We start from the raw sequence: 12,761 nt of genomic DNA, 5'->3' as shown, positions 1-12,761 counted from the left end.
GCTTAAATTCATGCATGTCTTGGCTCACTGTGTCCTCCTCATTATTCAGTATTCTGAAACTGTGATCCCTAAAGCAGGCTTCCAGGGACAGCCACAGGACACCTTGCTGTAGTATTTATTTCATGTATTAGTATGGTTTGGAATATCTTGAAAAATTTTGTTTCACTTGAAATGGAAATAATTGGTTTGACACATCCCCACTCTCTCCAGATAGACTGACAGACCATTCAAAGTCAGCCATGTGAACTCCAGTGTTCAAACAGAATAATAAAAGTGCAGTTTAGTATTTGTAATGCTTTTTTTACAATTTTATGTCAAAATCTTAACAGTGCCAAGGTTTGTTGTTCCATTCCATGAGTGGAAGAAGGAAAGCCCAGTTCTCCTACTAAGGAGGCAGAAGGCTGAAACTACAACCAAGTCTCTAGCTTCACAGAATCACAGAATGGTGGAGGTTGTGAGGGACCTCTGGGGATCATCCAGTCCAACCTCCCTGCTGAAGCAAGGTCACCTAAATCAGGTTGCACAGGATTGTGTCCAGCTGGATTCTGAAAGTCTCCGGAGATGGAGACTCCACAACCCCTCTGTGGAGTCTGGTGCAGTGCTCTCCACCCTCACAGGAAGAAGTTTTCCTTTAAGTTTAAGCAAAATATCCCATGGTCTAGTTTTTATCTGTTACTGTTCCAAGCTTGCCATTCAAGGAACTGTCTGAAATAAAGCAGATAAAGAACTATAACCTAATCTGCATGTCACCAAGGGTTGATCAGGCTGAATGCTTTTCTTCCTCCTTTCTGAAAAGCAGTGACTAAACCAGCTTGCTTAAGGCCTCATCCAACCCGGCCTTAAACAGACCTGGAGTGTGGCATCACAACCTCTTTGGTCAACCTGTTCCAGTGTCTCACCATCTTTATTGTAAAGAACTTCTTCCTAATACCCAGTATAAATCTCCCCTCCTCAAGCTTCAATCCATTCCCTCTCATCCTGTCACTACAAGCCCTTGCAAGAAGTCCCTGCCCAACTTTCTTGTATGCACCCTCCAGGTACTGGAAGGCCACTAAAAGGTCTTCCCAGAGCCTTCTTTTCTCCAAGGTGAACTAAGATATATTTCTCCAAGAAAGAGAGAAAATAAACTTAAATTACAAGTAGTTAGTGCTGGTCTCTGAATACAAGAGAATAAATAAAAGATTCTAGCAGGATGGCAGCCACAGTAGGTAAGACAGACCTGTGATACATGTGGGATGCAAACTCCCCCCACTTTCCTAACACCGCAGCTTTTCTACTGGCAAGGGAAGCATGGCAATGTTTTCACCTCCTTGTCAGCTCCAAGAAGCCAACTGAAGAGCTTTATTCACTAACAAAAGTAAAGTAATAGACAGTGAAAGACCATTCTTGAAAGGTTCTCCATCATTCATTCACTAAGAAACCTTCATTGCCATGCCACCACCAGCACCACTTTCTAGCAGAGGCTGTTTCAAGGCTCACTGATGCCAAAAGAGGAAAGTAGCATTTAATTTTCCTTCTTTATTGGTGGGTGGGAGGGATGGGAATGTAACAAATGACCCCTGACACAAGGCATTTCATGGAGAATTGACCAGTAGGGATTAATGGCCCTTGGCTGTATTTGGGCTATAAAAATTTTCAGCCAGCCATTAATTTTCAGGAAATTCTCTGTGCCTCAGTCATTATTACTTAAATAAAAACATATATTGTATATATGGTGAAATCAAATTATGGCTAGAATTTTGTCAAGCACAGATAAGGGTGTAAATTTACTGTGCTATTAAAGCTTTGACTTTTTACCTTCAGATAACTGGAGTTTGGTGGTGGGGATGCCTGTTATACATGTCCAAGGAAAACATCCTTGTTTTGTCCTTGTGTAGAGCTATCACAGGACTAGAAGCCAGGATAACTATTTTCAACGAAAAGAAAATAATCATCAATTACCTTATTTTTTCTGTTATGGTTGTGAAGAAAATGGTGTAGACATACACACAGATGGCCAATTACATCCAACACTATGTGTGCTTATCACACAAAAATATATACACTATATTAAACACAGAGCATGTAGGGCACTTTTGTACAGGTTTGGGCTGACTGCATTAATTATGAGCAACAGAGTTTTAAGGGCAGAGTGCAGATCATCTTGAAGAAAGGTTCATAAAATTTTCCTATCTTCTCTTCCTTGATGCACCAATTTATGAAGAGGCATCAACCAAAATTTTGTTGAAGCTATAGCTTGCAAGCCTGAGTCTTTAAAGCCAGGTACTGCAGCCACCATCAGTGAACTGGAGAAGAGCAGACTTAGATTGGATGTTAGGAATATGTTCTCTACTATGATGGTGGTGCAACACTAGAACAGGTTGCCCAGAGAGGTGGTTGAGGCCCCTTCCCTGGAGATATTCAAGGCTGGGCTCAACAAGGCCCTGGGCAGCCTGGTCTAGCTGGGGATGTCCCTGCTGACTGCAGGGAGGTTGGACTGGATGACTTTTGGAGGTCCCTTCTGGGCTGGACAATTCTATGAGTTTTCCAAGTTACTCAGCATCTGCAGCTTGTCATTTGAGAAGGGAGTTTACCCCAGACACATGAAAACAGGACTGTTTTAGAGTCTCAGCTTTCCAAATCATTGGCCATTCCTAACACCTTCCATAATGGTCAGCCTGATGCCTTACTACCTCTGCAGATCACACAAAGACTTTAAAGCGATGTGATATTAAACACTAAAAGATGGCAAAAATAGGTCAGTGCCTGGTGCAGTGTGAGTTTTATACTAATATACAACCAGAGAAATAATGACTTACTACTGCCATGCTTCATGGACACAGTTATGACATTAACATTGCATGTTCTGATTCACCTTGGCCTTCTGGCTGGAACGTGTCCAGAGAAGGGCAACAAAGCTGGGGAGGGGTATGGAGCACAAGGCCTATAAGGAGAGGCTGAGGGAGCTGGCATTGCTTAGCCTGGAGAAGAGCAGGCTCAGAGCAGACCTTATTGCTGTCTACAGCTACCTGAAGGGAGGTTGTAGCCAGGTGGGGGCTGGTATGTTCCCCCAGGCAACCAGCAATAGAACAAGAGGACACAGTCTCAAGCTGCACTAGGGGAGGTTTAAGCTGGATGTTAGGAAGAAGTTCTTCATAGAAAGAGTGATTGGCCATTGGAATGGGCTGCCCAAGGAGGTGGCGGAGTCACCATCACTGGAGGTGTTTAGGAAGAGACTTGATGGGGTGCTTGGTGCCATGGTTTAGTTGATTGGATAGTGTTGCGTGACAGATTGGACTTGATGATCTCAAAGGTCTCTTCCAACCTGGTTAATTCTATTCTATCCTTTCTATCCTTTCTATTCTATTCTATTCTATTCTATTCTATTCTATTCTATTCTATTCTATTCTATTCTATTCTATTCTATTCTATTCTATTCTACTCTACTCTACTCTACTCTACGCTATTCTTCAGCCTTGTACTTCATGTAGTCAATGATATGCAAGCCAGTTTTATCAAGTCTCAAGAGATTATTTTGGCTGGTACCAATAACTGACCCAAAAAACTTCAGATTGTTCAGCTCTGACACTGAATAGCTGCACGTTCAGCTCCAAAGTTGCATTTCTTGGCAACTGGACATGCACAGCTGGCAAAAAAAAAGGTAGGTGTTTTGTGAGGACACAGCACCAGAAAAAAATATTGTCAAATCCTAGCCCATGTCCACCACAGGAATCCAATGTACAGCTGAGGAAGCAGCCAAGTTTTTTTTTACCTTTTTCATTCTTTGTACAGAAATGCCACCTTTGCTACACACTGTGTTAAACCGTAAGAGTCATAGATTCATAAATGGTTTGGGTTAAAGATAATCTAGTTCCAAGCCCCCTGCCATGGGCAGGGACACCTTCCACTAGATCAGGTTGCTCAAGCCCTCATCCAGTCTGACCTTGAACACCTCCAGGAAGGGGGCATCCACCAATTCCAGTGTCTCACCACTCTCACTGTAAAAAACTTCTTTCTGGTAGCTGGTCTAAATATATCCTCCTCAAGCTTAAATCCATTCAGAAAGCAAATTTCTGCTATCAAAATGATGAGCAACTGTAGCAAACTTCATGTTGTACTTCATGTAATTCCAAAAGTTGCTGGAAAATGTATATCCACTCAAAAGGCAGTGAAAGCCCTTAATGAAGCTTAATATACATTTAATTCACCAAACAGCTGGAGCATAAGAGATCATATGGTGTGAAAGAAACAATTCAAATAGTCTTAGTGTTCTGTAAAAATACAAAAAACAATAGAGAATATCTAGATATTAGATAGATATTTGGACCAGATATTAGAAAGAATTTTTTTACAGTGAGGGTGATGAGACACTGGAACAGGTTGCCCAGGGATGCCCCCTTCCTGGAGGTGTTCAAGGCCAGGCTGGATGAGGCCTTGAGCAACCTGGTCTAGTGTAAGGTGTCCCTGCCTATGGGATGGGAGTTGGAACTAGATGATCTTTAAGGTTCCGTCCAACCTAAATCATTGTATGAATTGATGAATCTATTGCTGAGCCATGGGTTATAATTCTCTGTTGAGAATTTGAGAAGAGGCAGGAAGACACCTCTAGGTGATATTGCCACATATCCTATGTGCACACACACTTGAGAGAGAATGAGGTAAGAAGATTTTTACTTCACATATACAGATGCAGGTAATAATCTGATGTATTGTCCTCTTAATTCAATTTTAAGTCTTTTTGCAAAGCTGTGAGCCTCCTGGGAGAGGGATTGTACATATGCTGTATGTTCATAGAGTGCTTCTTCAAACCTTTATTATAGCATCTAGACATCACAACACTGACTGAAAAATGAAATTTTGACCTAAAGCTGTGGTGAGTTGGCCCTGACTGCATGCCAGGTGTCCACCAAAGCCACTTTGTCACTATAGGCTGCAGAGGAATCTGCTCTGGCACCTGGAACACTTCCTCCTCTTCTTTGTTCACTGACGCTGGTGTTTGTAGTGTCAGCTTTCTGCCTCTTGATTCTGAGGTGTCTGAATCAAACTCTTGAGTTATAATTCTGCACATAGTTTTTCCTGTGGAGTACTGAACCTGCCTTGGTATTGTGTTTATCCCAGCAGTGCTGGAAGGCTTCTGTCCAACGCATGTCTCAAGCTGGGGCTATGCAGAATTCAACGCTCATGTCTGTGAAGCTGTGAAGTCTCACCAGGTGAGAAACAAAAGGAGCTTGCTCGATCTTGGTATTCAGGCCTTTTGTTCACTCCTGACTGAACAGGCACTGTGTGTGCACATTGATGGGGAAAGAGAAATTTCAGGCCAAAACCCTTTGAGGGAGATGTGGTCTCCAGAAAGGTCAACATGTTCTTCAGACCAGCAAAGATGGATAGCTGCTCATGAGTAGCACTGTGATGCACTTAGCTGAGGCATCAAAAAAAAAAAATTAAATAATAATTTTGCTCCTTCTGCTTTCCAATACCTTTCATCACTCTCTATGTAGGAAAGCAAATAGCTGATGCTGGCCCAGCACCTGCCCAGTCATTGCCCTGTTCATAAATCAGACTAAAGCAAGCATCACTTTCTCCACAGCATAATCAGGACACAAGTTCCCACTTGATGGTGTTTTCAGCTGTCAGGTTTCCATATTTATCTTGCCTTTTGGAAATCAATCCACAATGTGAATGTGGAGAGATGGAAATAAAGCTGAGAGACATTTGCACAGTATCACTCCTCAGGTTTACTTATTTTGTAAATCCATGTTTTGTAAATGCATGTTATAAGAAAAAAAAAAAGGAAAGAAATCATCCCTGCAGCACAAAACCAACAACAAATCTAACACACACACACTGCTAAATACCAGGAAAAAGCACGGGAAAGAGATGCCCTCTCCTAAGTAATTTAATATATTTATGCCAGTTATAACACATTGTGTATGCACCAATACAGGTTAGGGGCTGGAAAGCAGCTCTATGGAGAAGGACCTTGGAGTCCTGGTGCACAATAAGTTATCCACGGGACAGCAAGGTGCCCTTGTGGCCAAGAATGCCAATGGTATCCTCAGGTGCATTAAGAAGAGTGTGGCCAGCAGATCAAGAAGGAGATTCTCCTCCCCCTTTATTTTGCACTAGTGATTTCACATCTGGAGTATTGTGTCCAATTCTGGGATCCACAGATCAAGAGGGACAGGGATATACTAGAGAGTGTCCAACAGAGGCTACAAGGATGATGAAGGAACTGTAACATCTGTCTGATGAGGAAAAGCTGAGGGACCTGGGGCCATCCAGTCTAGAAAAGAGAAGAGTGAGAGGAGATCTTATCAATACTTATAAATATCTGAAGGCTAGGTGTGAAGAAGAAGGTGTCAGTCTCTTCTCAGTGGTGTCCTGTGATAGGACAAAGGGCAATGGATACATGCTGGAACACAGGAAGTTCTATCTTGACATGAGGGAAAACTTCTTTACTGTGAGGGTGGTGGAACCCTGGAGCAGGCTGTCCAGAGAGGTTGTGGAGTCTCCTTCTCTACTGACTTTCCAGTCCCATCTGGATGTGTTCCTGTGTGACCTGCCCTCCATGATTTAGCTCTGGCAGAGGGGTTAGACTTGATCATCAGAGGTCCCTTCCAACCCTACCATTCTATGATTCTATGCATCCACTAGGGGAAAAAAAAAGTATTTCCTTAAGACTCAAGCTATACTGGAAAAGAAACAACAAGACCCTCATTTATAATGAAATCACATGGAATCAGACCTTGATAGACACAGTTGTTTTAGAGACCTGTAAAGATATGGTTTTAGTGGGCCTGGTGGTGTTGGGTTGATGGATGGACTTGATGATCATAGAGATCTTTTTCAGTCTAAATGATTCTATGAAAGTCATTAGGCCAATATTAACTTACTTGCAATTTCTGTTGCATTGGATGTATAATTGATTTCAAAGACAGCTTGCATCAGTCATGACAGCCTATTTACTTCCAAATGCTGAGAATCATGGTTCAGCTTCTTCTTAAGTGACCCAGGGAATATTTGGAGATAGGCAGAGAAGAGCCTCAAGACTTCAACCAGTGTCAAGAAAGAGGATAAATTATTTTTGAGAACACTGATAAACTCTTTAATACTGCTTTACCTCTGCCTTATTTGTATTATCTGCTATCACCCCAAAACCAAGCCCAATACAAATACTTTCCAGCCATGTAATTCCCTCTAATCATCCCAAAAGTAAGAATTTGTAATGTTTTTTTTTTTGACATCTAATTTGATATCTAAATAAGAGCTCCAGAACTGCACTGAATAACCTCACTGTTGCCTTCCACCACAGCAGAACTGAATTGTCTGACTTTGAGCCTCTAAATCGTATCTAAACAGGAAACAAAGTATTTTGAAATAGGTGTTGGAAATGCCCCTAACAGAGCTTTCTGAAGGCCACTTCTAAGTCATTTTTGATTCACTGCTCATGGCCTTCTTGGAGATTGTAGATCATGAGCCTGTGGAAGTCAAAGGCCCAACAGCGGTGATGTAGAGAGGTGTAAATAACGTTTGTGTCTGCCTTGGAAGTTCAGTAGTTCTCTTCCTATCCTGGATGCATTGAGCACTTTGAAACAGACCTGAAACCTGTAATTCCTCAGAAGAGGAGGCCAGGAAGGAAGAAGAGGATATTTTCTTCTCTATTGCAGCTCACTCCTGTCAGATTCAAGAGATTTCAGTTTGGTGTAATCCACAGGGACAAGTTTCTAGGGGAATCAGACCACTAAACAGCTTTGGTAAGAAATTCCATCTGATAGTCATTCTTGACACCTTACTGGCAGATGCTGTGAAGTGGAAAAATCAAGAGATGGCCAAAACACAAGTGGAGTTCAAATGAGACTGGTGTGAATCATGACTGCAATAACCAGCTCACCTGGGGCATGCTCCTACATGTAGACAGGAGCTCAATCAAAGCAGACTGGTACAAACGCTGTGATTCTGTGGGGAATGACTTAAGTGAACTCAACCTGGTGTGTGAGCAGTTTGTGTTGATCAAAACCTGAAAAAAAATCAATACAAAATGAAAATCCAGCTGGTCAGGCTTTGAGTAGTGGCAGGTCCTGACAGTTAGATTTGAGCTCCACAGGCTCCTTTCAGGTACAGGCATGTCTCCAAATCAGACTGCTCATTTCACTTGCTTGGCACAGCTAGTCTTTACACTGACTGCCCTTCCTTTGGACACAGAAATCAACTAGGTTAAGTTTTCTTTTGAGTACAGAAGAGGCAGGAAGACACCATTAGGTGATACTGCCATGTACCCTATGTGCACAAACTAGTCTTACAACTTAAACTGGCCTGAAGCAAATCAACTCACCTGTAGCTCATGGAGCATTGTCTCTGCTTGGGTTAATGGGCTCCATTTTTAGCTATCTTGCCACTTGCTGGGCAGGACTGAGCTACATCTTGGGGAGAAGTGGACACATAGAAACGAAGGGAACAAAAACTGAGCAGTTTTCCTTTGCTTGTAAAAGCTTACATGGAATGCTACAACAGAATAAATAAATGTAAGCTGTTCCTAGCACAGCAAATATGACATCACTCTGTGTGTAACCCAAGGATCCAAAAGAGAAGAAAAAAACCCAAAAAACCCAAAGATAAAAAAAAAAGATGATAGAACAAAACCAGCCCCTGCATCTTAGCAAAAATGAAGTTACTTGCACTTAGAACCTAAAGGAGCATTTGTACCCTCTGTGCTGGGTGATCAACAGGCAGTAATTGTTTGTTCATTAGGTGCTCAGACCACCGTAAGTTGGTGATGGGTTCAGAAATAGCTGGGGAGTAGACAAGAAAATATTTCTCCCAAGAAATCAATTTGGCTGCTCCAGGAAAACATGATTAATGTTTTCTTGGGATGTTGCCTACATCAGAAGGGCAGCTCTATCTGCAGATATTATTAATACAGAAGTGCACTCCTGCTATAAAACTCTCTTAAGTAAAGCCTCCTATGACAGAATTACCAACCTGTCAAACCTCACCAATTTGCCTTCTAATACTGTGACCATCCAAACCATTTCTCAGCACTCCTGCCTTATGACAACATGACCACTAGTAGGCATGGGGAGGTGAATAAGACTTTTCTTCCTCCTGTGTATGTTCACGAACATGAAAATCTCAAGAAAACAGTGCAATGACTCAGAGTCAACTAGTTGGTGAACACACTCTTGTGTGTTTGCCTCCCTGTACTCAGCACTGGTAAGGCCACATCTTGGCCACACCTTGAGTGCTGGGTTCAGTTTTGGGGGCCCTGACTACAAGAAAGACACTGAGGTTCTGGAGCATGTCCAAAGAAGGGCAACAAAGCTGGTGAAGGGTCTGGAGAACAGGTTTGGTGAACAGGTCTGGTGAGGAGCAGCTGAGGGACCTGGGATTGTTTAGTCTGGAGAAGAGGAGACTGAGGGGAGACCTCATTGCTCTCAACTCCTAAAAGGAGGTTGCAGTGAGGTGGGTGTTTGTCAGTTCTCCCTAGTAACAAGTGATAGGACAAGATAAAATGGCGTTAAGTTGCCCCAGGGGAGGTTTAGGTTGGATATTAGAAGAAACTTCTTCACCAGTTCTCAAAGACTGGTAACAAGTTCCCCATGGAGATGGTTGAATCCCCTTCCCTGGAGGTATTTAAAAGAGGCAGGGATATGGTACTGAGGGACATGGTTTAGCACCAGACTTGGTAGAGTTAAAGAATGGTTGGACTCGATCTTAAAGGTCTTTTCTGACCAAAATGATTCAAGAAGGCTGGGGGAGATTCTTGTTTTCCTATTCAAGGTGAGAAATATGGATCACTGCTTTTCCATGCACATTTATTGCTTTGGAAGGGGGTTGTTGAGGAGCTTCCTCTGTTTGGACATTACTACCAATCTCACCTTATTAAAAGTCCACCTGATGGCATGACAACAGCGCATGTTTGTCCTTTCTTAGCCACCAAGACACATAACTACACTACACACAGAGCTATTGACAGCTGAATGTACATTAGCATGTTTCTAAATATCCATTTACATTACAGAAATGATCCTATGACACAGTATTTTGCTAGTGTTTTTTTCTTGTTAAAACAGAAAACCTGCCTAAAATACAAACCTTTGAGCTTTTTTCTCCCATTAGAGATACATACAGTAAAGTTTCTTATTACTACAAAATAAGACAATTTATTCTCAGGATGTCAGCTGAGCAATAAAGTAACTATTAAGCATTTGGTAACTTTTCTGCAGTTTGCTGTACTTCTTTATCCAAGCTATTTTTATGTGTGTGCAAATGAGCACATATAATATCCCACTTGTCATTAGCTTATCTAAAACTTGACATGGAGTATAAATTGTTAACGATGGGCAAATAATATTGCAAGCACTGAGAGCTGTCAAAAGGATATTACAGGGCCAAAAGTCAGCACAAAACATGAAGAGGGAAACTTTTGGTGGCATCTCCTCTCCTGCTATAAAAATATAGTTCACTGTACACAGCAGTGAACTGGTAAAAGAGTAGAAAACCCCTTCTTTCACAACAGTACTGAGAGGAAAATGATTAAGATTCCTTGACTGAATCCTGGAATAGTCAGTGTTAGTCCCTCCTGGATGACAGAAGTCTCTCAGATTCCCATGTCCTTGAGTACTGCTTGGAGATTAGTTGCCTACAGGAGGAGACTGCACTCCAGTGCCATCCTTGATTTTACCCTGCATTTACAGACAGATACACTAGTTTGTGGGGAAAACCAAAAAAGAAAAGAAGGGGTTGGTTTTGGTTTTCTGGTTGGCTCCCACATGAGGAAGGGTCTCATTCATAAGCACTGTCAAATATTTACACACCACAATCTGAAGAACAGTTGTTATAGCCTAGAGTTTGATGGAGATTACATCTCTAATGAGCGAGTAAGAGGCACACTGCCGAGCTTCCTTCCTTGTAACCTGTTCAGATACTAACTTCTGAGACTAACAAGAACATGTACTGAGTTCAGGGAAGGGCAACAAAGCTGATTATGGATCTGCAGAATAGGTCTTAAGACAAGCAGCTGAGGGAACTGGGGTTATTTAACCTGGAGACCAGGAGATGGAGGGGAGACCTTATAGCTCTCTACAGCTCCCTGAAGGAGGTTGGAGTGAGGTGGGGGTTGGTCTCTTCTCTCAATAACTAATGATAGGACAAGAGGAAATGGCCTCAAAATGTACTGGGGAGGTTTGGGTTGGATATTATGAAAAATGTCTTTACTGCAAGAGTGGTCAGGCATTGAAATGGGCTGCTTAGGGAGGTCGTGGAGTCACCATCACAGAGGTGCTCAAGAATTGTGTGGACATGGCACTCTGGGACATGGTTTAGTGCTCATGGTAGTATTGGGTTGAGATTTGATGATCTTTAAGGTATTTTCCAACCTTAATGATTCTATGTTGGTTGGTTTTCACTTTGTGTAATGATGTAAAGGCAGGAGAGGGCTGTTCTTTCCACCTAAGGAAGGAAAGGGTCATCCAGTGTCTCCCCACAACAGACACACAGGGGTACAGAAGTCAGCATGGCCACTCTAGGGATCTTGCAATTTAAACACTACCTCTTGCTCAAAAGTGCATAAAGCTTCTAGCATTCTGGCTTCTAGCAGTCACAATATGAATCAGGAGGTACCTCAGTGAGGCAGAGTCATTTATGATTTATACCAGTGTAAAGCAAAGCAAAACACAGTAACCTCTGCAGCCCACAGCTCATACACTCCTTGTAAATATGTGAGGCTCTGAAAGTTGATCTAACCTCCTTGTCTGAGAAAATATTTACTTGGCAAACAGCATGTTTCAAAGTCACATTTCACATCCACCATGTTTACACAGAAGTACATCCTATTAGCAACTCTTGGCACACCAACCTCCTTCTACATGCAGCACTGATTCTCCAGCTAGCAAAGCTGTCCTACTTGAGACTTTCAGCCTCTGCATCGGTTTTATATCTCCATGCCCTCTGACTGAGGTTTGACATACTCCAGAACTCATGGAGAATAGGAGCTACTTTTCAACCGAGACAGACATTTATATTTCACCAGAGCAGGCTTTGCTCAGTTTGCAGGAACAGTGGTGAGGGTGCACCCCAAATGCTGGCTTCTGTTTTGTGCCCCTCACTATGGGAAAGACATTGAGGTGCTGGAGTGTATCCAGAGAGGGGCAACTAAGCTGGTGGAAAGTCAAGGTCTGGAGAGCAGATCTTGTGAGGAAAGGTGGTTGTAGCCAGGAAGGGGTTGGTCTCTTCTCCCAGGCAACCAGCACCAGAACAAGGGGACACAGTCTCAAGCTGCGCCAGGGGAAGTTTAGGCTCGAGGTGAGGAGAAAGTTCTTCACTGAGAGAGTCATTAGTCGTTGGAATGGGCTGCCCGGGGAGGTGGTGGAGTCACCATCCCTGGAGGTGTTCAAGAGGAGATTGGACGTGGCACTTGGTGCCATGGTTTAGTAGTCATGAGGTCTGTGGTGACAGGTTGGACTCGATGATCCTCGAGGTCTCTTCCAACCTTGGTTATACTGTGATACTGTGAGTGGCAGAGTGGCAGAGACTGGGCTGCTCTCAGGAGTGAGAGGAGCTGACAATGTTGATCATTTGGAAGTAGAGAGGCTTGTCAAAGATCAAAGCCATGACACCTTACATCCAGTTTTACATTTTCAATTGTAAACTTGCTAGAGACTGAGTTTCAGAGAACAGAAACAAATTACTGTAGCTTACAGGACCATTCTTCCCCTCCCTAAGGAGGTGGAGCAGGGCACCAAATGATGTTCATTATTTTCCAGTGAAGCTGAAAATGAGGAAGG

General features: G+C 42.7%; 2 protein-coding genes across 7 annotated transcripts in view; one reads left to right on the top strand and one right to left on the bottom strand.

Moving 5' to 3' along the window:
* The window catches only part of TPK1 (thiamin pyrophosphokinase 1), a 364,520-nt gene that overhangs the window by 25,541 nt on the left and 326,218 nt on the right, over positions 1–12,761 (bottom strand). The window lies entirely within an intron of this gene.
* SEC61G (SEC61 translocon subunit gamma) overlaps positions 1–12,761 on the top strand; it is a 44,270-nt gene that overhangs the window by 31,048 nt on the left and 461 nt on the right. For all 5 annotated transcript variants that reach the window (XR_010989025.1, XM_068152554.1, XM_068152555.1 and 2 more), the window contains exon 4: positions 5,101–5,189. Coding sequence is in view for 4 of the 5 variants with exons in the window: in XM_068152554.1 (XP_068008655.1) it covers positions 5,101–5,170 (70 nt within the window). In the remaining variant the exon portion in view is untranslated. The remainder of the gene's footprint in view (positions 1–5,100; positions 5,190–12,761) is intronic.

The sequence above is a fragment of the Melanerpes formicivorus genome, unplaced genomic scaffold (genome assembly GCF_026170545.1).
Source record: "Melanerpes formicivorus ecotype bairdi unplaced genomic scaffold, bMelFor1.0.p_v2 SCAF_24, whole genome shotgun sequence".
NCBI lineage: Eukaryota > Metazoa > Chordata > Aves > Piciformes > Picidae > Melanerpes > Melanerpes formicivorus.
Note: the sequence above shows the minus strand (reverse complement) of the source record. Positions and strands in the feature narration are given on the sequence as shown.